This window comes from Anser anser, assembly GCF_964211835.1.
Source record: "Anser anser genome assembly, chromosome: 13".
Lineage (NCBI taxonomy): Eukaryota > Metazoa > Chordata > Aves > Anseriformes > Anatidae > Anser > Anser anser.
In genome coordinates, this window is record NC_139734.1 from 9,620,062 (window position 1) to 9,645,578 (window position 25,517).

At 43.0% G+C, this 25,517-nt stretch overlaps 1 protein-coding gene across 4 annotated transcripts in view; it reads left to right on the forward strand.

Moving 5' to 3' along the window:
* Window positions 1–25,517, forward strand: part of NRK (Nik related kinase) — a 98,088-nt gene that overhangs the window by 40,149 nt on the left and 32,422 nt on the right. For 2 of the 4 annotated variants that reach the window (XM_083796756.1, XM_083796755.1), the window contains exons 4-16: window positions 1,223–1,348; window positions 1,824–1,934; window positions 3,658–3,748; window positions 5,613–5,743; window positions 8,495–8,549; window positions 10,609–10,687; window positions 11,362–11,537; window positions 13,298–13,370; window positions 13,787–13,982; window positions 14,849–15,016; window positions 15,786–15,950; window positions 19,330–19,482; window positions 24,862–24,993. In XM_083796756.1, coding sequence (XP_083652882.1) covers window positions 1,223–1,348; window positions 1,824–1,934; window positions 3,658–3,748; window positions 5,613–5,743; window positions 8,495–8,549; window positions 10,609–10,687; window positions 11,362–11,537; window positions 13,298–13,370; window positions 13,787–13,982; window positions 14,849–15,016; window positions 15,786–15,950; window positions 19,330–19,482; window positions 24,862–24,993 — 1,656 coding nt within the window. Of the gene's footprint in view, window positions 1–1,222; window positions 1,349–1,823; window positions 1,935–3,657; window positions 3,749–5,612; window positions 5,744–8,494; window positions 8,550–10,608; window positions 10,688–11,361; window positions 11,538–13,297; window positions 13,371–13,786; window positions 13,983–14,848; window positions 15,017–15,785; window positions 15,951–19,329; window positions 19,483–20,175; window positions 24,509–24,597; window positions 24,719–24,861; window positions 24,994–25,517 lie in introns of those variants that run through there. The other 2 variants (XM_083796758.1, XM_083796757.1) reach the window with 2 other exon arrangements.

Sequence of the window (25,517 nt, forward strand, 5' to 3'; positions counted from 1 at the left end):
GCTTCACGTGGAGTTATTTTACATTCCTTTTTCCTAAAGCTTAAGACAAATAAGCTTCGGTCTGGCAGCACGTCTCCTGTGGATTGAAGTTACTGGGGAAGTTCTTTGGCCACTTCTGTTGGGAACGCTTTTTGGGGGTTGGATTTAATAAGACATATCATATGAATGAGACTTTGAGGGAATTTGGCTTCAGCCTGCCAGGATTTCATGTTTTCATACAGGTAGAAAGGACAGGGCAGCTGATTTTGTAAGCAGTTTGTTGTGATGGCTGAAGGAATGTTTCGATGGCAAAGCTACTGGAAAATAGTGAAAAAGGGCAGAAAAATGTTCTGTGGGTCTGAGCTATTCTTGCTTGCTTCCTTTTTTCCCCTTCAGCTACCAAGTGCTGACAGGGACGTTCTGCAGCGAGGTAAATTAATTTTCGGCATTGTCTTTCTCCTTTTCACTGATGCACGGCTACCTTGCAGCACTACGTGTTTCCTATTAAAGCAAACAAGACAGCAAAACCTGCAGGCATTTCTCAGGGGGTGGTGCCCTGGTTCTCTTGGTGGCAAGAAAACAAACAGGCTAGGTCTGAAAAGACCTCTTCAGGTGGCGAGCGGGCTGGGGGCACAGCTGGAAGATGGAGCTTCCCTGCCCCTGCTCTGGCTGGCGACGGGACACCTCCTGCCTGGCTCTGGTTTCCTCTCAGCAGGACTTCCGCGGGACGGGGGAGCCGAATTGGCTGCGGTGTGCGCAGTGCTGTCCCAAGTGTTTGAGTAATGGGGTGTTAGGAACGTTTTTATTTCATTTTAAATCCGGTTAATTGCTCTAGACTAAGTTACTGCTTACAGAACTGCAGGTAGGGGAGCTATTGGTCCTGCCTGAGCCCCATGAGGAGGTGATATGAGTTTGTTTTACCCACGGAGGGACATTTCTGGATTCTTTAGCCCAAACCTTAGCATTTTGTTGTTTTAGGCCCAAGGATCAGGGCGATTCAGTCCTTGGTTTTAGGGCCTGTCCTCCGATTGCACTCTCAGGCTCACAGAATGGTTCAGCTTGGAGGGGGGCTCAGGAGGTCTCGAAGCAGGGCCAGCCTTGGGATCCCACCAGGATGCTCAGGACCATTTCAAGTTGCGTCTTGAAAGCCTCCAAGGATGGAGGTTGCACAGCTGCTGTGTGTAGCCCTGGAGCTCAGTGATCTCTGGTCACCTAAAGAGCCTTCTGCTCTCTTCTGCTGCAGAATGAAGAAGAGGAAATCAAGCTGGAGATAAATATGCTAAAAAAATATTCCCATCATCGGAATATTGCGACGTATTATGGTGCGTTTGTAAAGAAAAGCCCTGCAGGCCAAGATGATCAGCTCTGGGTAAGTGTTTAGTGTTCCTTGTGTCCATCAGATTTCCAGCTCCTTCCTTTAGAGCTTCAGGATACTTGGCCTGGACCCTGTCTAGGTGAAACTCTGAGGCTGTTGTTCTGAGAAGTAACTTACAAAAAAGGAACATCCCTTCTCCCTACACATCTTCCTTCCTCCCCTCTGATTTCCTTTGAGGATGACTGTAAAGTTTGTTACGATAATAAATATACGATAATAAATAATATTTATTTATTTATTTATTTATACGATAATAAATAATATTTATTATTTTTATTTTATTCATTCATTCATTCATTCAGTAATATGCTTTGCTCAGGAAATGAGGTTCTACATCCTTTGGCACCCAGGAAGGTGGCACGTAATTCACCATACCTTGTTCGTGGGGGCAGTGGGTGTCATACGTGGTATCTGTACTAGTGCCCTGCCAGTGCTGTGATAAGGGTGCATTGCATTTGTCTCTCTGCAGCTGGTGATGGAGTACTGTGGTGCTGGCTCTGTCACTGATCTGGTGAAGAAGACAAAAGGGAACTGCTTTAAGGAAGACTGGATCGCGTACATCTGCAGAGAGGTTCTCAGGGTGAGTTGTGCCACTGGAGCTTTGTTGGTCATTTGCAACAAAAAGGGCTTTCCCAGCCTTTGCTTGCTCGTGTAGCACAGTAATGACCACTGCTCTTTTAAGGTTCTGATCTGTGGGGCTTGTGGGTTCTGGTTCAGAAGGGTCAAGATGTTCATCAGCCCATAGTACTCTCATTAATCCCATTTTCTGTATGAAGAACACATGGGTTATGGTTTTCTGTGGCAAATAGCCATCTGCCTTCACATCTTGAGATCTTACTGCTCATTGCTTTGGCTGTGCATGCTGTGCAAAGTCTTTCTGCTTGTAATTCCTTTACCTGCACACACTCAGGGGCCTTATTTCTGCACTATTAAAAGCAGTGTTGGGTAGATAGCATTCCAGAATCTTAAAGGTGGTCCTGCTGGGGCAGTACTCCCCAAGATAATTCTTGCAACTATATTTCATTCTGTGTCAGCTTACGGCTATTTTTTGTTCCTGGAAAGTATAGAGGATAAAACAGTTCCTAAATGTGATCTAATGAACTAGCCTGGCAAATAAATAAATAAATAAAATGTTGGAATCTGTCATTCTAAATTCAAAACCCATCACAGAGCTACTGATCCATCTTCTTTCCAATGGAGTTTTACTTCTTTTCTAAATAACAGTAAAACAAATGCGAATTCTGGGAGCCAGAATTCAAATAGCGTGCCAAAGTAATGCTTGAACAGGGGTAAATCTTTGCTTCAGTAACAGCAGAATTGGGAAGCGTGCTCAGTGGAGAACATCAGCCATCTCACCTGGATTTGGCACTAGACTGCACATTGTAATAGTTATAGCTGGAGGTTGTGGGGAGGGCCCTTTTGTGAAAAAAAAATCCTAATGGTCTGGTTAGGTTGCTGTTCTTGTGTCTGTGTGGCTGTAAAGTCTCTCCTAAAGCAATTGGTGTTAAAACCTTTGGTTTACGCTCTTGCAACTGAAAGCAATAGCAGCATGCTTGCATAAAACAAGCAATTGGATTGAACGATCTTCATTTGAAAACAGGGAATAACTTGTTGCATCTGGGTTGAAAATGCTTCCTTCTGGAAAATTTAGGGGTTGGGAGGAAGCTCTGTTTGAAGTCATGAATATTATATTGTAGAGGCTAAACATTTGGAGTGAAATATCCCTTGGCTTACTACAGTGTATTATTTTGGTGTGTTCCATTATGTCTGTGCTATCGTAGTGTTACACGGACAACTTGGGAAGGAAGGAGGAGCCAGAATATTGCAAATATTAGCTGAATGAAAACAATGTTTGCCACATACAAAAATTGTCTGAGATGGTATTTTGAACTGTATGTGGCCATTTACTATTGAATACAGAGTTTTACTGTTTTGCTGAATGCAGAATAACCCACTGTAGCCAGCCAGCTGCTGTCTCTGTACCTCACAGAGAGCATTCTGCACTGCTTTTCACCTGTTTGTTTTTAATGTGTGGTGTAAAGAGACATCCCTTGTTTCTGAGACAGAAGTAAAAAAATATCGGTACCTTTCTCTTCACACTTGACTTCAGAGATGTTCCACTAGTGTCAGGCCTTCTGCTTGCTGTCTTCTCTCCTTGCTAGAATTGGGGTCTTCATGTTACTAATCCCATGTAAAGGGCTTTGCCCATGAATGAATTCTAAGAAGGATAATAGTGTATAAATGCAACAATGCCAAGCTTGTGATAACGAGAATAAGGAAAGTCTCACTTTTTTTTTTTTCAGGGCTTGGCACATCTTCATGCTCATCATGTCATCCATCGAGATATTAAAGGACAAAATGTTCTTCTCACAGAAAATGCAGAAGTAAAACTGGGTAAGTTTCCTTAAATGTGTGCTAGAAACCTGTTTGTAAAAAAAATTACAATTTCCATCTTACCTTGGAAAGACTTTTAAAGATGTATTTAATGCTTGTGTATATAAGGTGCCTGTCATGTAGAAAGAGATAAAAATGGGATGTATTCTGCAAGAATGTCACTCACAGCCTGTAGGAAAAATACAGCTACTTCTGGGCAGTCAATACAAAACCTGTGTAGTAAGTCACAGCACCACCAGGCCTTCACAGCAGATTCCCAGTGTACAAAACATTTCGAAAAAAAAAAAAAAGTTTGGAGAATACATTATGCTAATCTACTTGTCTATGGGAAGTGGTTTTAGAGATTTTCGTAAATCTGATGATAGATGAAATTACTTGTGTGAGAGCTGCTACTGAGCTCTTACTAAGTCATCTCTCAAGAACGTCTGAGAGTTCACTCATTTCCTTTTCTAGCTGTGACATATCAATGCTGACAGCTTCTAACTTCCTAAGACTGAATTCAACTACATTATCTCTCTGGAAGAGGGGATGTCTTTCATGTTTTTGGAAGGTATCACAGAGGATGCATGGCAGTAATTTAAAGGAGCAGGCTCAAGGAGGACCCTTCTTTTATTCGGGATGGTCCTTTATTCTCCATCTCGTTTCCTCATCTGAAAGAAATAACTGTAGAGTTGGAGAAGAAGAATAGACATAGCCTATGGATATGGGGTAGGATGCTTGGCTGGAGCAAGTCAAACTAAGCGTTAAAATAAATAAATAAATAAAAGTGTTTCCAGAGAGATTTAGCTCTTAAAACAGAGAAGCTGGAAAACCAAGAGGTCCTCAGTCCCGTTTCATTCCACTTCAGCGTAAGCATTATTTGTAAAAATTCTTTTCTCATTTCCCATCAATTGCACGGAAGGCACGATGATCCCAAAAGTCAGGTCCAACTTCCTGTTGAAGATGGTTTGCTGAACAGGGACATTAAGCAGTAGTATAAATGACCACGGTATGCAGATGGTCTGCAGTGAGGTAACACGGGTGAGAAAATCTGCTCCTTGATGCAATAGGGCTGTCTCTTTCCAGTCCTTTCTTTTCCCTGTTTTTTTGTCTTGCGTGTGAATAACACTCAGGTGCTCTGCCTGGTGGTTCCAGTTAGTGCATCTGAGCAGTTCATTCAAAGAAAAATACAGTTACATAATTATCGGTTGTATAGGCCCTTCTTCATATCTGAGCCAAACCATTTTGCTATACAGTCATGATGAAAGTAACATCCTTTCAGCACAAAGAGCACCATACAACTCTACAACTCCCCAGTTATAACGAGGCTAAGATCAGAATAAACCCATATACCCTTCAGCCTATTCTAAGCTATTTTTGAATGCAGGGAAGGAGTTATTTAAAATGGTTCAAAACAAAGTGATTACGATGGCGATTCAATTATGATTTTATTATTTTTATTATGATTTTATTATTTGGTGATTTTTTTATGATTTCCAGCTTTCACAAATGGCCTTATTAGGTACATCCAAATTTGACTTGTCCACAGGTACTGTTTTTCCTTTCTAATACTGAAGATCTCAGGTTCTACTCAGTGTATCATCTAGATTAAACATCCGTTATTCTGTAATATCTTCCTAGACCAGTCCATGTCTGTTGTTACCTGCCTGCCAGATTTAGCATGCAGTTTATTGGATCATTCTTTCAAAAAGAGCAAGAGGCAGTTTGATTTCAATTATTGGACAAGATGTATTGTGAAAACTCAGTTTTGATACATATTGTAGCCAAAGGTTTGGTATCTAAACAGTATGCAAGCAATTAAGCAAACACTCTGCCACATGGATGCAACCCTTCATTAATTTCTTTACCCCACTTGGCTTTTTAGTGGATTTTGGTGTAAGCGCCCAACTGGATAGAACTATTGGGAGAAGAAACACGTTTATTGGAACGCCGTATTGGATGGCACCTGAGGTCATTGCTTGTGAGGAAAACCCAGACTCTACGTATGATTACAGAGTAAGTGTTACAACTCTGCCTCAGGTAGCAAAACATTCAAGTACTGTACATGAAAAGTTCAAACTTCCCTCCTTTTAAACCACAATAATATTATAACTGTACAAATAGAAGCATTTGCAGTATGCGGGTGGTAGCTAATTTTTTAAGAGTGGAGTTTCACTATGAGTATTTTTTGTGAATGGTTCTTATGAGATATACACATTCATGGAACTATTCTGTGCAGTGAAATACTGATATATGGAGGTTACAGGTCAGGATGGGAAAGAAAGGAAGAGGTAAATTTGAAAGAAAGGCTTGAGAAACAGTGTATTGGTTGTCGTGGTAATATGGCAAGGTATTGCTCTTCTCTTTACCTCTCAGCCTGGAGCCTCCCAGCTCCAAGCCCTTAATAATCTTCGTGGCCCACTGCTGCATCTACCCCACTATGCCTCATACTGGGGAGCCCAGACTTGGTCACAGCCCTCCAGATACAGCCTCGACAGTGCTGAGCAGGTGGGAATTGTCACCTCTCCTGATCCACTGGCAGCACTCATCCTAATGCAGCTGATTCTTCACAACCAATCTCTCAAGCAGAAAAGGCTGAGCAAATACACGGGCCTTACCTGTTCTTGTCATATTGACTGGTTTACGTGGTCCCTGCCATCATTTTTGCTCCTGTACAAGCACATACTTATATCCTCTTCATTGATGCCAAAGACACAAAAATTTGTTTTATCTTTTGAGGTGAGCTGCATGCTGTGCATTTTGGATACCAGCAACAGCTATCAAACACTTTTTCTGGTTCTTCTTCCAGCTGTTATAGTATACTGATGCTGTTCTGAAGAGACTTACAAATCTTATTCTTTGTCCTCTGGCCTGTTTCCGGCAGTGTTGTCATTTGCCTGTCTACACTTGCCCTGCAGGATGTTTTCCAGGAAAGGCTTTCTCAGCAGCCCTTGCCTCTGGTCACTCTCTTGCTCCAGGTGTTCTCCTGGTTGCCACTTTGCACCTCTCATTCTAACTGTGGCTTCAGAAATTCTATTAGAAGAGCCTGTTATTACTTCCACTTTCTCCTGTTTCACAGACTATCATTCTTGTTGAGATCTTCTGTGCTGCACTGGCAGCGTGAAGCCACATTGTGTGAGTGGCAGTCATGACCAAAGAATGTTCTTGGATTTTAGTTTTCATACCATGTAAATCTCATCCTGAAACCTCAATAAATGAATCTCCTGTCTTCGTTGATTTTCTTTTCAGAACATATAAGCGTTAGGAACACGCACCCCGACTTCTTGAGGTTTCCTTGCCTTCAATAATAAACAAGGTTCATCTGCTTGCCTTTGTGTCTACCTTGGAATAGATTCTGCAGATAGTTGTTTAAAACTGGTCAGTGGAGGGGTTTGGACGCATTACACAGATGGTGCTGTGACTCAGAAGGTGGCACAGGGCCTGTCTTTTTCTACAGAGGTTTATGGCTGACCTGATGAGGAAAGTAGAAGGAAGCCATTCTGTGGCATCTGTAACTTTTTGTTGGTCCAGCTCTGTTTAAAATTTGACAGAAATGATAACGAATGAGTGAAAATATATATGCATAAATACATCTATAAACACATAGGCCTTTCCAGACACTGGTATTATTTTCCCTTTCACCTGTCTGCTTCTGACACCTTGAAACACGAAACCAATTTTTTTTTTTTAGCCTGGTTGTTTCTCCCATTCTCCCCAGAGCCTGCAATACTGCCTCTAGAAGATTTTTCTAATTTTCAGTGATGTATTTAATAACAAATCAGGGTCCCACCAGTTTTTTTCTCAGATGCCTCTACAGACTATAACACTGGTTTTCAGCTCACATAAAGCAGCTCACAGCAGCTGGACTGAGAAGGTTCTGTTGGTTAAAGCAAATTCAGTTAGGGTGCCAGGCTGGGTCTGAGCTGCTATTCACATAATGGCATATTGCATCTGATCTTTGAAGGTTTGTCTTCTGTTGCTCCCTGTTAAAAGATAATTTGAGAGAATCCCCTGCAAGTTTATTTCATCACATGCCTCCCATCTGACTACATTTAGACACAAAAAAAATAGTAAAATAATATCAGGTGGAAGCCTGTGAAGTTTTTAGAGGCTCTGGTTATGTTCCCAGTTTACCTTCCATGGTCAAAACCTGGCCTTTAGCATCCAGATAAGCTGACAAAGGAAACTCCAGTCTAAGTTCACTGAGCTGAACATACACTACAGCATAAGTCTGACTGTGACTAAACCTCCTTTTGTGTGCCCAAAAACATGTGACTGGAGACTTTATAGACAGAAAAAGTCAGACCCTGGGGCCTGGCTATAATTTTTGTTCTATCAGCGTAGAAACTCAGCAATGACTATTGATAGAAGCATTAAGACCAAGATTTCTTTTGGCATTGTTGTGTCTCACTGCCTCGTGACAACAGCTTAGAGACTTAAAATACATATTTAAATGGTGCCTGGTGTATTCTGGCTCTTTTGGTTAGTTTTTTTTGAATGCAAAAGGTTTGCATTTTGGGGCTGGCTGCTTAAATGATGAATCAGCTACTCAGAGCTGCACGGGAAATAGGAAGCTTCTGGCTATTAGCACGTTTCCTAAAAGCTCAGGAGGGAATGGGAGGGAGCAGAAGGTATGTCACAGTTGCATTAACATGACCCGGTCTGAGAGAATTGTAGGGAAACTGTAAAAAACATAACAAAAGAAAACCAAAAAAAAAAAGGCTTGAGTGCTTCAAGTTGCAATGTGCAATGTTTCTTTTCCTGCAGAGTGACCTCTGGTCTCTGGGAATCACTGCTATTGAAATGGCTGAAGGAGCTCCTCGTAAGTGATTTGGTATGGGGAAAGGGGGCTCTATACTTTGTGAGTATGTTCTGTGTTAAGATAACTTATGGTTTTGGGTGGATTTTTACAAATAATCTGTGATTTTTTCTCATTTGGCTTCCCTAAGTCCCTGGTTTCATTCCTTGCCTTCACTTGCTAGGGAAACACAACATTTTTCTTAGAGCTTTTATTAGCATTACTTCGATCACTGCCTGTGGATACAGCTAAGCAGAAGCGACGGACGTGTTAGCAGAAATATTTGAGGAGTGGTTTTGGTTTTAGGTCACTATTGGAAAAAAAAATGGCAGTGGACAAAGCTAGGCTTAAAGGTTTTTTACTCAGGGCCTGACCTGATTTCTGCCTGGTTTTGGGATGAATACTGTATTAGCTCATACCGTGGCTTCAGTCCATGACCCCGCGCAGCAGGAGTGTGCAGGGAGACCCTCGCTGACCCTGACTATCCCCCTCACTCCTCCGGTCAGTGTCTCATAGCCGTCAGACAGGAATTGGCAGCTGCAGGGTGGATGCAAGGACCTTGTACATCTTCTGTTTCCACGGAGGACCCCTTGTTTCACCCCTGCACCCATGGAGCAGCTGTGATGTGAGGGTGTTTCTGGTGACTGCTGAGAGCGCAGGAGATGAACTAGATTATACTCTGGCCTGAGCTTGAGAGCACGTAGGCTGTGTTTTAAAAACACTCTTGGCTGTTTTCCTGTCAGACTTGGTTTTTAGCAGCACTCAGGAGCCAGCTGGAGCTCAGGAGCACTTCCAGACACAGTGCTCCTGCCTAGCTGAAGCTTAGTCCCGAGACGTGAGTCCGCAGGGAGTCTCCTTGGAGAGAGCCTTTATAGCTTCACATGCTAATTCCTCATTCCGCTTGTATTTTATGTTTTCACTAGTTTTGGCAGGGCATTGTAATGGATTATATTCTGTTGCATTGTGTTGGTTTTTTTTAACTTGTGCTACAACAGACTCTGGGACCCATAGCTAGAAACCAGACTTCTGCCTGCCATCCCCACTGTACCACAAGCTATTGAAAATACAAAGGAAAAAGACGAAAAGACAACCCAGATGTGAGAAATGATGGCAGGCAGCTACAGGCAAAGAAAGAAATAGAAGGCAGTAAAGGCTTCGCCAGACCACAGCCTTCTCACTTTTACTAGTTCTGTAATACTGTAAATCTATTCATTTTAAGAGAATCACTGCTGAACACCTGCATATCATGAGAAAGCAGCCTCCGTATAGATCCTATCAGTAGTCATGGAGCAGCTCTGTTGTGTGAAGGAAAAACTCTGACCCTCGATATTTCTCCGTGACAGATGGGGGCATGTTCATAATTCCAGACAAAATGTCTGGGGTATAGGAGAGATGATGGTATTTACTTTTTTCCAAGTTCTTTGTAGTTTTAACTTTCCACAACAGTAACACTAAACAGAAGTACATTGGGCTGGAGAGAAACCAGCATCTGAATGCATGGGGAGGATTTCTTACAGATTGTCTAATAATGGTGCTCATGCTCCCAAAACACAGAATAGATGAAATATGTGCTCAGCCATTACACTCTGCTCAAGTGACACAGTTTATGGGCTGTCTGGTTCGCATCAGGTTTTCTTCATCCTGCTTTTTTCTCTTATGTCATGAACAATATATATTAGCTTATCATTTATCTGAACCATAAAAAAAAATTAACTTCCGTTTATGCAAAAACACCCATTTGGTATATTAGAGATGGGAGCTTTTTTAATGTCCTTCTGAAGCTTTATATATATATAAAAAAAAATGAAGAAAGCTGCAATCATTATTGCCATTGTTGTGTTTTCTTTCAACTAAACCTCATTTAGCTGGCAATAACAATGTATTGTCATGAAAGCTTTCTTTGTACTCTGAGACTTCATTTCTGGTCTGTAGTGTGAATTTCACTGTCTGATGCCAAGGTCCTGCGGCGGGTGCTGTGCTGGAGGAACTGGGAGAAGCAAGTGGGGTCTGCGTGGGTGGTGGTGGTCGGCTGTGGTTGGGATGGGGGAGATACGTGCCCTTAACTGTGTGATCTCCTTTGCAGCCCTGTGTGACATGCACCCCATGAGAGCACTCTTCCTCATCCCCCGTAACCCACCCCCAAAGCTGAAATCCAGAAAATGGTAAGGAGATATGTGCAAACTGTATTTTCGCAGCATTGGGCTTAGGAGGATTTTGAGCTCTCTTGTCCAAGACTATGATCTTGTCAGATCCTGCAATGATTTGTGAGGTCTTTCCTCCACTGTTTCTAGTGCTGGGGAAAGCCACAGGTGCAGATATAGTTTACCTTTGGGAAGCAGCCCCTTTCTTTTGAACTCTGGCTAAGCTGCAGCAGTCATTGCAGTCACTAACGATTGGCATGGGTGGCTGCCGTTCCGGTTCAGATAGGCTGTTTGGGTTTTGGTGTTTTGTCAGAAGATTGCATGAACATTGTGGAGCTAGTGGCAGTCCTTGTGGCTTACAGAGAATTAGTTTGTCATATAAATGAAGTTTATAAAGAAAATCCTCTCCATATCAAAAGGATAAGTGCTTTTTTTTTAAAGCTGTATTGGCCAGATAGTGGTTTTGTTGATACTGATGTAAATTCAGGATAACTCCACTGAGAGGGCAGTCTGGGATGGAGTTCCCTCCTCACTCATCCTCAGCGCTGGGCTCGTGGCAGACCTCCAGTTCTGTTTCACATAGTCCCAGTGCAAAAGGAAGCCTTGCAAATTTAGTGCTTTCCATCACTCTGTCGTAGTGTTTAGCACACATTGAAAAGGCTTATTACTTTACCCTGCTATTCTGTGTTTTTCAGGTCAAAAAAATTCCTTAACTTTGTTGAAAGCTGCCTTGTAAAAAATTATTTGCATCGTCCATCCACCGAAACCTTGCTTAAGCACTCCTTTATCCGAGACATGCAGAATGAACGGCAAGTGCGCATCATGCTGAAAGACCACCTGGATAGGACCAGGAAGAAAAAAGGAGAAAGAGGTAATGTGGCAAAAACAAAAGGCGTTGCAGATAGTAGGGTCCTCTTCTGATTTTTGGCAGCAGAGTACGAGGCAGATGCACCTGAAATACTGGTACCACAAAAGCTGTGAGAAAGCTTAGTTGATGATAGCAGTGGGGCAATTGGAAAATCTCTTTGCCAAAGCCCAGATCCTTAATGGTGTTTAAGTGCTGAGGTCTTTGGGTTCTGACTGACACTGATTCACGGCACGCAACCCAAATGCTGCTGTGACCAAGGAGTCCAAGTAACGTCTAGGCCTCTGCTTTCTAGAGTATCCAATCTGTACTCCGCGAGCCTTCCCTAGTTTCTCAGTTCATCCGTTGGTTCCTGATCCTTTTAATTTACTGTTTGCATCTCATTATAGTTATAGTTTCTGACTTCTTCGGGGTCAGTAATGCTCTCTAAAGAGCATTTTGCACTGGAGTGCACAAGAGTCCTTGAGAAGGCCTCTGAGATCCAGTCACACACACAGGTATAATCATCTACTGCACACGATACATGAAGGAAAAAGAGAGAAGCTGAGGTGGTTCCAAGTGTTATTCAGAGCAAAACCTGGAAGAAGCAGTGTTGAAGTGGCATGTTGACATGCCATGTAGCCTGCCAGCCGTAGCCTGCCACCCCATGATTTTCCCTGCCCTCTCTCCCCTCCTTCTCTTGTATATTTTATAATGGTAGGGGTACTGTGAAGATCAGTGGCTATGAGGGCAAACTCAGAAAGCTCTGTTAAGTTGGAAAATGACTTACAAACTCTAAGTATCGATTTGACAAGAATATTTGTGCCTGAAATGGAATTGCTGTTGCAGTGTAAATTTACTGACTCCAATAGTCGACATAAATTCTACCACCTCTTTCAGCTGCGGATCTCAAAGCACAGTTGAATGGAAAGACAGACAGTTAAAGGTTTTCACAAAAAATGCACTTGAGGGGGTAAAGATGTGGTGATAACAATCCCATGTTGACAGATAGTTTTATTTAGACCTGGAAGGTGCTATTTTTTTTATCAAAGCTCCCCTAAAAGGGAGAACAGTGTGAAACTGCCAGACTATACACTTCACATTAGTGATGTCAAAAAAAGTTAGGTCCTACTTTGGTCCTACTCTGTATTGTTGGCTGTATGGCGTGCTAATTTGAAATCCTCCCTTAAAAGCTGCCTCCATGATATTCTTGAAGAGAACTTTAAAAATGTGGGTCACCTTCTCCTGAATGGCTGTGTTAAAACCAGCATTGCATGATTATCTCCCTGGTTCTTTTATTTTAATTATTAATTTTAGTACAAAAGAAACACAGATTTACTGAAGGCCTCAATTTAGCCTTGCAGAAGGCATACAATAGCAGAGAAGGGCAGTATAAGTCTTATGCCCTGTCTAGATTTATTTCTGAAAAAACCCCACTGCTAACGCTGTTATGGGGTTGGATATCTCTGTGGGCTTAGCATAGCATATTGCAGATTGTCGAAACAGGTTAGTTTTGCAAAACCAGCGTAGCCCGTCAAGGGAAAAAGTAGAAACGTGTAAAGGGGCTGCCCACTGACCTGTGGTCTGAGCTAGGTTTTGAGTTACACACCTGGATTTCTTCTGCTGCATCCCCTCAGCCTCCTAGTGCAACCTGAGGCTTTTAAATTCCTGGTGAACTGCATGTAGTTCAGATTGAGCACTCAGAAGGCGACTTTGAGATAACATCTTAAATAACGTCATCCTCCACTGGCATTTATTGTTCTCTCTCTCTTTTTTTTTTTTAATAGAAGAAACAGACTATGATTACAGTGGAAGTGAGGAGGAAGATGATGAGCTGAATGAAGATGAAGGAGAACCAAGGTTAATTTTATGACATGAATATAAAATTTGATTGGCCAAGCTGTTCTCATTGAAGACAGCTCTCCTCAGACAGATTGAGTTTTTTAACTTCCTCTAAATCCCTTATCTCCTGTATCCCCTCTGGTAGCTTTAACTGTTTTCTAGCTATTGAATACAAATTCTGAGTGTAAGGTGTCTGTAATAAGCTGCTGCTTTGTTCCCCAGCAATAGGGAGGAAAATCTCAAATGAAGAAGCCAATAAGCAGCTTCAGGCTGCCTTGTAGCACAGTAAATGCAGATGTGTAGCCAACATGGCAGAGATTTGTTGAAACATTTTCATTTGCTAACACAGGACAACGAGCAATTCCCAATGCACCTTGTATTCTCTCCGCTTTAATGTTATGTTTAGTCATAGAGCAACTTGCCTTTTGTTTCAGCTCCATAGTTAATCTCCCAGGGGAGTCAACTCTCCGTCGTGAGTTTCTGAGGCTGCAACAGGAAAACAAAAACCGTTCTGACCCTCATCGCCAGCAGCAGCAGCTGAAGGACCAGGAGAAATACAAGAAGCAGCTGCTGACAGAGCGGCAGAAGCGCATTGAGCAGCAGAAGGAGCAGAGGAGGAGGCTGGAGGATGTAAGGACTGGCTTGTATTGTTGTTCCACATCCCATCACAAACAAAAAACGTGCCTGTGGACAATAGTCTTTGAAAGGCAAGAAGGCTGTGTTAAATTGTCAGCACAACCTGTCTTGTCGTCTTTAACCTTGGGAGAACTGTCACTTCTGAACACAATGATATTAAATGATTTTAAAAGGGCTCTGTCCTTTTCCTGCTGACAACCTGCCCTGAGCTTTGGGAGCAGCAGGCGCAGGGCGTGTGCTTGAGTTTGTTTGGTGGTGGAAGCCTAGGCAGAAGGGCTGAGACGTCCTGGTTTCTTTCTCACGTGCATTGCCCAGTTCTGAGTCTGTCTTCCTGATCCGGGGTACTGGCCCTGCTTCTTTGTAAGATGTTACAAGATAGCTGCCTTTTCAGCTGTCTGACGCACTGTGATGTTGCAGGATTGCTAAATCACCAACATGTCTCTTCTCAGGAGCATCTGATGAAATTCAAGCATTGTGCAAACACTCCCAAACTGGCAAAGCATAGTGCTGTTCCAGCAAAACTGGGGGACTCTGGAAAAAACCTTTGCTTCACAAAATGACAGGAAGACATTTGTCATTAGATTAGCTGCCAGCCACCACAGAGAGCTCACATGCCTGCTTTAAATGAGTGGCAAATCTGCCCTTGGCTGCCAAAAGGGCAAAGGTTTCACTTCAGGTTTGATAGTCGTTGCAGTGGCAATTTGTGGCTGTCCACTGCTGCTGGGCTGTGTATCAGGTATCCCCTATTACTGATTGCACATCAGGAAATAGGCCTCGTGATTAATGAATACTGGCATAAATAATTGGCAGGTACAAAAAGAAAACAAAATAACCAGTGTTATTCCCTGGCTCTCTTCCAGCATCAGAGGCGAGAGCAAGAGCTCCGAAGGCAGCAGGAGTGTGAGCAGAGGTGGCCAGAGGCTAAGGATGTTCAGAGGAAAGAGGAGAGATGTAAGGAAGACAAAAGAGCTGTGGAAGATGATGAACGGTTCATAGGAGATGGGCAGAGGAAATCAGAAAAGAAGCAGGTATGAAAGCGGGGTTCACTGGCAGCAATTCACAGCTCCCTGTTCCTGTAGCTGGTGTCTTTCTCAGTTCCCTTGAGGGTGTTGCCATCCCCTGAGTCACAGACCAGAGAGGGACTTTCTAAATGTATTTACTGCCCCTTGGTCTCACATGCAACTTTCTTTGGAGTTAACTGGCATGTTACTGAGTCACCTTCCTTATCTACAGCAATGACACTTCCTCTCCCTTGAGCATGGCACTTCTGTCCCTGCTGCTTCTCCTCGCTGAAGTTGTCTTCAGTCACTTTAATCTGATTTAAGATATCTTTACCTTGAAAGCTTCCAGCATGAGCTCAACTTAAGCTTAAATCTCTGGAGTCTCCAGTCTTTCTTCAGATTGTGCAAAGGACGATCTCTTTTTCACAAATAAAAATGAAGTGGAGGTTATTTTTAATGCTGAAGTCACATTGTCAAGTCTGGCGCCTTGGCCACAATGTTTTCCTAATGTTGCAGCTAGTGACCTGATTCATAATCAAGCATGGAGTGTTTGATCAAAGACCTCTGTTTTTGGAAAAGGAAAAAAATGTGATTTTCTGTTGTGTTCTTCCAAAAGCCAAACTTAGAGTGTTTGGGATCATTTTATGCTTTCTGTTCCTCAGGTTTGTGTCTCTTCTGTCAGCCCTGCAGCAATTGTGCTCACTTGGTTCTTTTGAAAAGCCAGTATTTCCAGCAGTCAACTCGATTGTCCTCTAAGGCATTGTTCTCTCTGAGGTTCACCACTCTTTGCTTTCAGAAAAAAGTGGAAGACGTGCAGCACAACAAGAGGGTGCATCGAACCCTGCCCAAAGATCAGACGCAGCTGCTGTCTCTCCAGCATGACCACAAGCAGAAGAAGAAGGAGCCTTCCAAGAGTTCAAATTCAGCAGCACATCCTCCACCAAGCAACACAGGCAAAGAGGTACCAACTCAGCCAATGTAGCATTTTGGTGCAGTTGAAGTTTATGATGCTGTGGTGATCCTGAAGTAGAGAACGGGATGATCTTTAAACCTAAATCTGCAGCTTGACCTGTGTCTTTCTACACACTTTGCTGCAGAAAAGCCTTTGATCTCCGTTAATGTAGAGGATAAGGAAAAGGAGGGGTTAGTCTCTGTCACTTCCAGTCAAGTTCAAAGAAAGGTGTGACTGTGGTGAACTGAAAATCATAATCCCTCTGGTCGACTAGCTGTCATTCCCTTGTCTCCCAAAGAGGAATGAATTAAGGTAGCATCGTCTGAGGTTTTAACAGATGCCTTCGCCTGATGTTAGGGTTCACAGAATTGACTCAGACACAGAACACTGTCATGCATTTCAAGCGTGGGTCTCGGTGCCCCTGATGTCAGGTATTGATGCCTTTTCTTGTTCTTTGTCTCCTGGGATTTCAGGTTATTGGATTTGATAGATAAGGGGTAGCCGTGTAAAATCCTTGATTAAAAGTTCTTGTCCATTTCACTCTTTTGTTAACTCTGAAATTCTTTCTGCCATCCAACTCTTTCTGCTTACTAGTATCGTAAGGGTAAAAGCTACAAGTCCATTTTACCTATGTTATCTCATTATTCCTAGCATGCTCATTTTTCTTTTTGATATACCCCCAGTGCGTGAGCCCAGTTCTACAGCTGGTGCGATTGTCACATTATTTGGCTGGGTCAGTGTCAGAAATCTCAGCAGCCTGCAGTCCCCTCCTCCGGGGCGGCTGTGTGCAAGTAGAATATTAGGTGTGGTAGTCTGTGTATTCCTGACAAGGCATCTTCCCTAAATACCCAAACAAAGCACGAGGAGAGCTTGTGCATACGTGTGTAGGAGGAACGCAGAGCACTGCTTAGTTACATCTTGCTGCAGTCTTTAAGCGAGTGCCCACTCTGATGTGTGGGCACGCACATCACCTCTGTGTGTGTGCACGTGCTGCAGCTGGCTCCCTTGAGTGAAATTTTCTATATTGATAAGCAGCTAAACGAAACTCTTCTGCTAGGATTGTTGAAATGGTGAATATCAATAACTGGATAGAGTCTGCAAACAGCTAAGCAGCAACATGAAATCAAGAAAAGAACAGATACTAAGGCCCTTGTTAGAGCAGCAGTTTGTGAAAACAAGAGAATGCCTGATTCTGTTTCAAGTAAAACTTAACTGTCAAAAAACGCCCTCGATCCAAAGGCTTTGTTGCATTGACTGGTTAAACAAAACATTACTGAAATTTGAATGAGCTCTTTTGGAAATTGGTATTTAGTTGGTGGTAGAGGGCTGGGTCCTATTCTGGCTGGGGAGTAAGTTGGGTGTGGACAGAGAAGTAAGTTGCTTTTGCTAAATACACGTCACCAAAGACATAGAAATGCTTTGCCTTTGCTAGGCTTTGGGTGGGTGGAGAGAATATGCAACTGTTTTATTTCATTTAACTTTCTTTTCTACTTCACTGTAGCTAAAAGTGAAAAAAACTGCAAAATGTCAGCTCAAATACTCTTTAGTTTTGGCATGCATTTTGTAAATGAACCCTTCATAGCAGAATGAAAAGTATTATGCAGTTCAGTGTAGGCAGTCACCGTTAACTTTTAATTTAGTCGTGAAATAAAATGCTACTAGTTGCAGGTAAGTTAGGCACATACAGAAGCAAACGGTTTGCAAAAAGGGAAATCATATCCACAGATTTGCCTGCCTTTTGGATTCACAGCATGATGCTGTTGTTTGTCATCATGGCTGCTATAATATAGTCTGGTTTTGAGGGCAAATTCTTTTACAATATTACTTACTTAATCACAAACTTCTTGGAAGACACTTTCCACTAAAATCCTAATTAGTGCAACAGGATTGCATTTTTTTGGTTGGAATTTGAGACTTTATGTTAGCACTCATAACGGTTTGTGACAATTCAAAAATGCTTTAAAGTTTTGACTATTTTTAACAGTAATAATTCAATGAATTCCTTCTTGCTAATACTGATCTTTCCCAGTTCGTTAGCTGAAAAGGTGCCAGTTTCTGCACTGGGAGAGATCTGCACAGGGATAGATACAGCCTACTCTAGAGTAAGTTATTTTTTTCCATAATTTATAGGGATCAGTGGCATTTCAAGGGCCAGTTATTGATATAAGAAATCTCTCTGGAATTATTGTTGAGACATTAAAAACAATAAAAGTAATTTAAAAAAATACCCTATAGCCCTCCAACACCTCAAGTTTAATGTTTGGCACCACAAAGCCCTTTTTGGGTAATTCGTCCTCTTTGTCTTTGAGCTCTTCCTATGGCAGGCAGGTCAGAGCAGGTTTTCCCCGATGGGTGCAGATGTGAGCTCACTCCTGTGCTGTGTCTGATCCCAGAAGCTGATGAGCTGCGAAGAAAGGACTCTGAGCTCGGGCTTGGTGCTGCACCAGTTCAGTGCCTGCGCCAGGGCTGGAGTCAGTTGTGGGAGCCCAAAGTGTTGGCTGCTTGCATCTGGGTTGCAGTATATTGCATGCAAATGCTGTTTGAGAGCAAAGGTGGTAGCTAAATGATCATTTCTAGCTTAGTTAAAACACTCTATTTTCACTTTTTCTTTCTTGCTCCTGGTAAAATTTGCCTTTCATTCTTAGCAGTTGCAAATAATGAAAATCTGGCCTCAAGAGCAGTGTAACAGTGACGTTTTCTGGGACGAGAATTTCTTGGCATTAACTGTAGTTGCTTGTTTTAATACCTTTTTTGCTGGCTTCCCCCCACCTCCCATCAAGATCTTTGAGAATCATTTTCCATCTCCTCAGCAGGTTCCTAGGCTGTGTTCAGAGTACACTTAGCATCCTGACGTAGGCACAAACATCCAGATAGAGTGAGACCATTCGGAATTCCACCCAGACAGAGACAGCTGGGTGTGAGATGGCATTATTCTTGCTTGTGGTGTAGAACTGTTCCTAGGCTGCTAAATCAGAGGATACAAAATAGATTTATACTACAGAATGGAAATCAGTCACGTTGAATAAAACTGCAAAGAGCCATGGGGTCAAAACCATAGGACGGAGATTTTATAATGAGCAGTGCCCTCAGGAAATAGAAGGACCTCCGTTCCTCCTAGATCGTGTTCCGCAGTCTTTTCCATAGGGCAGTTAAAATACCAAACAATAGAGCATTAAAAGTGTTTTAACAAAGCCACTTGCAGGAATGTCAACGTTGTGAAAGGGGGTAATAAATGCACAACAAAACAGGTTGCGTGCTGTCAAAGGTAAGTAAATACAGAGAGATGATTCCTCCCCAGCTAAAATCTTAGCCTGTAGCAAATGGAATGGCCTAGAATGAAGCCGACTGCAGCTCTGGCACATCATGCCTTTTCTCTTCTCCTTTGCAGGCTGAGGACCGAAGAAAGAGAAGTGACAGCACCCAGCCTTCCCTCCAGTGGCCTGCAGTGCTGGGGCATGACGTCGCGCCGCAGGCGAGGGTGGGCTCCGGCAGCAGCTCCAGCCCCTGCACACCTGCCCTGCAGAGAGCTGTCTTAGTGCAGGTATGGCATTGCTGCCCAGACAGGGACAAGAAAGCACTGGTTGTGCCTAAGCAGAACAGCACATCGGAGACATGTTTCCCTTTGCTCCTGGCAAAAACGACTGAAGCCTGCAGCAATCTGCCTCAGATTTTTAGTGCCACTGTGTGCTGCTAAGTTACAAGTGGAATTAGACTTGGGCAAATGCAGCTCAGGTTTAGATAACAGTTATTTTTATACACTTGATGTCTGACTCTGCTGATTCTATGATATTACTGTTAGATGTTTCACAAAAAGCCTGAAAGGCTGTTCTGTTACAGTCCCTGGATGATGTATTATTTATATGGCGCCATAAATATATGTGGCACTTCACAAAACAAGTCTGAAGCCAAGATGTTTATCCCTGAAGACCATCTACACAAGCAAGATTGTTAGTGATCTTATGAAATAATCTAAACGTATATAGAGATGGAACGAGGACTAGTTGCCAATGCAGAGTCAGGTTTTGCCTGCGGATAGAGCCCAGAAGGTTTGTGAAGTCCCATTTCTAGTCTTCAGGTGCTGCATCAGCACTTCACCCTCTTACTGAAGAAGCCGTTGGTTTCAACTACAGATGTAAGATCCGTGAATCTTAGGCTGTATACCACAGTATATACAAAATTCAGTGTTAGAGGTTAGAAGTTGTACCTAAACTGTGTATAGAGTGAGAACACTCTGATAAAGTTCTGCATCAGAATCCTTTTCACACTGTTTTAACTCCTGCTATTTCTACCAGCTCTGGGAGAGCAGATTTAGGGTTCTCACTGCTACGTACGGCATCTGGTGGCCTCACTTTCTGGCCCGTTGGATCCTGGAGCCAAAGCAGGGAGATGAGACCGAGGAGGGGTGCCTGGATTGTTATTTTCAACTCAGCTGCTTTGGGAGCATCTCATGCTGCCTTGCTGCTGAGCCCTAACAGCAGGGTGGGCCCTCTGACTTCTTTGAGGCTACTTGCAATTGCAAGTCATTACTATGAGGTGCTATCCCAAGCTTTTATGCTCATTGCTAGCCACTGAAATCTTGCTTGTCATGAGCTTCTTGTGAATTTATGTCCTGCATGAAAGATATGGATGTGCCTGAAAAGTCATGCCCTTGTTAGCATCTCTGCATACTGATCGTGTTGAGCTCAGCGTGTCCCAACTCAGCCCTTCTTGCAGCACCACTGATGTTTTGCCTCCTCACGCTGTATTTCTTGAAGTGTGAGAAAAAACTCTCATCCCTCCTCCTTTCCCCAGAGCCTGGGTGCTCACAGGGCAGGCTGCATGGCCCAGTGCTCCCCTATCCTGCTTCCATATATGCCTGAGAGTGAGTCTGTGTGAGGCAGGTAATAGCTGGCCACTTTAAGTCCAAGTCTGCTGTGCTTTTCTTGTTCAGGTTGCTGCTGTCTGGTGGTGATGGAAAAATCAACACAGACATCTGCTGGGAAAAAAAGGGCCCCAATAGCTTTTCCCTGGGAAAATATTGGTGTATCTTCTCACATCCTTTTTTTCCACGGCCCATTTGTCATTTTAAGTCATGAGTTTTGTGACTGGGCTAAATTGATGGCTCAGCTCGTAGCATTGACTCACTGGAGAGCTGGTGCAAGGTCTGCAAGAAGGATGTTTGTATCTTAGCCTTTGGCAGAGACTGGCAGCTTCCTTGAGCTGAATATTTCGGCCCTGTAGTAGGAGTGGGAAGGCCCGTAGCGTATTGCAGGGCATCTGGGATTCTGCAGGAGCGCAGTGGGTTTACAGACGAGAGTCCTGCCCTGTAAAAGTGCTGCTCCATGGATGAAAGGAGCTACATCCTTGCCTGGCTGTGACCCAGACCTAGGACAAGTCACTTCATCCCTTTGCACCTCGTTGGTGCTTCTCTATTTGGTAGTGCCTCTCCCAGCTGCTTTGGGGAGTGGTGAGGAATAAAGCAGTATTATCACTCTCTTTCACATTCCTTCCTAGAAACTACACTATAAAATTTTAATGCTATGTAAAGCAATGGTGTTACTTAAGGCTAACAGCAGCACACGATATATAGTGGTTAGTGTGATTTCACTCCCTGCTGGCAGCTGCCCTGTTACCCATGCACAAGTCAGTGCTCTGGCAGGTGGAGACCATGTGGACAGGGAGAAGCTGATCCATGGTCTCACCTGCTGTGTTAGCATGGAAACCCAATGAACTTCAAGGGGTAATTTATAAATCTTCTTAAGGGTTGTGTTTCCTTCTGCTCGTTGGCAGCAGCTGTTGATGCTAATAGCTGAGTGTTTGGCAATGTTGCATATATTAACTTTATAAAGTGATAAGGCAAAATGAGCGATGGGCCAGTTAGTCACCTGGAGACTAAAAGACTCACAGCAATATACTCGGAGAGTTCAGTACGTTGGTGCCTTGTTGATTTAAAATAAAAGTGAACTGTGGAGTTAAAATGCAAGGTGAATCCATCACAGATGTCTGTGCTGAAGAACTTCCAGACAGCTTTGTCAGAGAGGGATCATCTGTCATCACTGCTCTGCTCAGACTAAAAAGACTTCTTATTTTAAACGATCCTACTCTGTGATATTGTGTGGCACCTCTTTATTGCCCAACTCTCTGTCAAAACGATTTCCCTGGAAATCTTAATGCAGCTCCCGAGGAGCAGGGAGCAGGATTTCTCAGTGTCGTGTACCCTGTCTGTCTGGTGAGGGAAATGTGAGATATTCCCATATCAGAGTGTGTCATTTCCACCTGCTTTGTACCTGCTTTGCCTTTGGTGAGCTGCAGCACAGCAGCAGATGGGTCTCGCTGGCTGCAGTGTTGTGGGGTGGGCTGTACTGGGCTACCTGCAGGATTTCACAGAGACTTGTAAAGTCACTGGGTCTGCCTCTCTGCCCAGTGTCTCTCAGGGTCTGAGTAGAGGAGGGATTTAGCCCACATCTGAAATGAACTCCTTTTTTTTCAGTTGATTCTGTGGTTCTCCTGTAGGATTTGCTATCTAGATCTGCTCTTCTGTCTGGAGTAATGTGGCCAAATGCTATGATTTGGGGGTTATCTGAAACATTTTTGGTTTGCTGTGGAATCGCAAGGTTTTGTAGGTCCTACAGAAATCATCCCAGAAACAGGCATCACTTCCTAGCTTTACATGAAACCAGAGTACTGGTCTGTCCCTGCCCAAAGAATGGATGTGGGTACCATCTGCAGAGGGTGTGTGTGGAGTTGAGAATTTCTCAGTCACTTAAATCATGATTCAGCAAAGCTCATCCCTGCTTTTAAGCACGAGTAGTTTTCTGGTACTCTGCAGGACTCAAAAGCTGAAATTTAGGAAGAAAGTTAAGTATCTTGTTGAAAAACTGGCAAGGACGAAAATCTTCCTATATTCTGATAATAATACACTTGCTGTAAAGCCTATTCCGATCCCCAAGATGAGTCACTTCAGGGGAACACTTTGCTGTTAAAATAATTCTGGTTAACTGAAAACTATTATTAGTGACAATCATGTTGGACAAAAAAAAGTCATTTTGACAAAATGAAAGGACACGGATTATGAGATGTTCTAACTGCTGAAAAAGCTATTTTCTTTACAGAGAGCGAACAGAACATGTTCTCCCCAAAAGGCAGAAAAAGCACCTGAATATTTAACCAGGTGAACTCGTCAGGACTGGTTTTCTGCAGCTGACTTCCCCTTGCTGGACTTGGAGGTGGTGGTGGGACAATTGAATGGGTGTTTGGCATCTTTAAATAGTTTTAGAATTACTGCTTAGAGATATTTAAATGATCTTTAGAGCTACAGGAGGTTCATACTTGTCTTATGTTATTGAAAACCTGTATGCAGTTCTCAGTTACCATGTGTTACTTTTTAATATAGGTTACTTCACTTAGAAATGAATTACATATTAGGTAAATAATATTCCTGTGCATTCGTAACGTCTCTCGCTCGAGGGAACTAGTGAAAATTTTAATACGCTTAGCTGATAAATCAATAAAATATTTGTCTGAGTCATTCTTTGGGGAAACTGAACTGCAGCTGCCTCTGAGCTGAGCTGTAGTAATTTGATCGGGACACAAACATTAAAACTTTGACTCAGACAAAAATTACCAGCCTGTTTCTTAGTACTGGAAGTGGTCAGGGTGCTGTTTTGCAGTCCGCTTGAGATAAGAGGTGCTTCCCACTGGTAATGTACAGAAGCTCAATCCAGACTGGGGAAGGACAGCAGCTGACAGGCATCTCGTAGTGTTCCTGCTGGCTGTGGGTGTCCCCAGGGAGCCCTGGTCTTGCTTTGCATGAGAAGAGAAAGCCCAAAGTAGTATAGCTTCAGGCATTTCTCTGCTATTTTTCTATCTCTGTAACATTAAATTGGTTCTGGCATAGGAATCCCTCAAGATGGGCCCAGCTCACACAGCATTTCCATGTATTCTGTCTCAATCTCGTGTCCAAGAGGATTTCTCATTTCAGGGAGGATCAGTACATTCGGTTGACATTTTTAGCTCTGTTCCTTTCTTCCCCTTTGGAAGACTCGAGTGTGATAGATTATTAATGCACAGAATTTAAAGGACCTTTCCTTTTTATTTTTTAGTACAGAGAGAATTAGAGGAACAAATCTTGAGTATTTTAGATTGAGTTGTACGCTGCTAACATGTTATTCCATTGGAATGAACACCGTATTCCCCCTCTCCTCTCACCCCAATTAGGGCGTTTGCTGTCCTAATGTCCCAACATGATACCCTCAACGATAGCTGATAGCTTTTAAACACAGGTGATCTCAATGGGAGCACCTGGACGTGACTGTGCATGAGGTGTATGTAGTGTGGGCATAGTTTCTAATTGCTTACAGCAGGCTCAAATTTTATTTTTTTTAAAGCACCTGTAAAGCTCTGTTACAGAGGAGGGCCAGGGCACTCTGTTGGAGAGTTAGAAGCACTTCCAGGTGGCAGGTTGCCTGCAATGGCTGTAGGTTGATGGTGGGCTTGCAAAGACTAGCTTGGAAGGGAACATCTCAGATAGGGGAAGGGATTCACCCAATTATTGTACTGTCTTGGTTCTGAAGCGGGTCATTGGTCAGGTTTGTATGAAGTTTACTTAGCAGTAATTTTTGTCACTCAATTCAGCAGTTCTCTGTGCATTGCCAGTGACCTTTCAGCTTCTCCACAGACATAAAGATGGGAGATGTGCATATAGCATATATGTTTTTACTATTTATTTATATTGTGGCCTTCACCCTGAAATATTTGTGCTTAAGATGCTGGAAATCAATAATTTTACAGTGAACAAGGTAAGTCTGTGTTGAAACACAATACTCGTTACACATTTAATAAAAATTTGATCTCTCAGAGAGAACTGTTGGTATCTGTTGGCACTGGGACACCTTGTAGAGGCAGAGAAGTACAATTCAGTCTGTATTTCGTTTGTTTCAAGTGTGACAATTTCCGGGCAAGTAAAGATGCATACCACAGCAGCTCGCTGTCAGATATGGTAACAATACCAGTCAGCCCTGGACAAGATGACGTGTTCTGGAGTGAGATTCAAAATGAAGAACAACCCCCGAAGGTATGTGAAATGCTGGGTGTTTGGCACTGTCTGTGCCCAGTTCCTCTGCTCTGTGTAGTATCTACCCCCTTTGGCTTTATGAAGCTGAGTGAAAATCCCATCACTTACACGCTTACTGGGTCTCACTAATCTAGAAAGAAGACTATAAAGATACGATTCTGTACTGATTAGGCAGGTCAGTGCTCTCAGTGTATGTGTATAGTATCTGTGGGATCAATGAATGCAGATACCCATCTTTTGTTAGACCAAATATTTGTAGCTTCCCTTTCTGTGCACAACCTGGTTTGTTGCAGAAAAGCTCATTAGTTTGTATAATTCAGGCGATGGTGTACTTATTTTTTTAACAGAACTCCTAAGAAAAAGGGCAGAACTCCTGTGTGGGGATGTGTGTATGTATGGGCATGCATGTGCGTGAATTCGTATTATTACTTTGCAGGTGGGATGTGTGTGTCTGTCCTTTTTTGTTCTCCCCACCTTCCTCCCCTCCCCTTGAATATGCACACTTTGATAGCAACGTAAGGCAA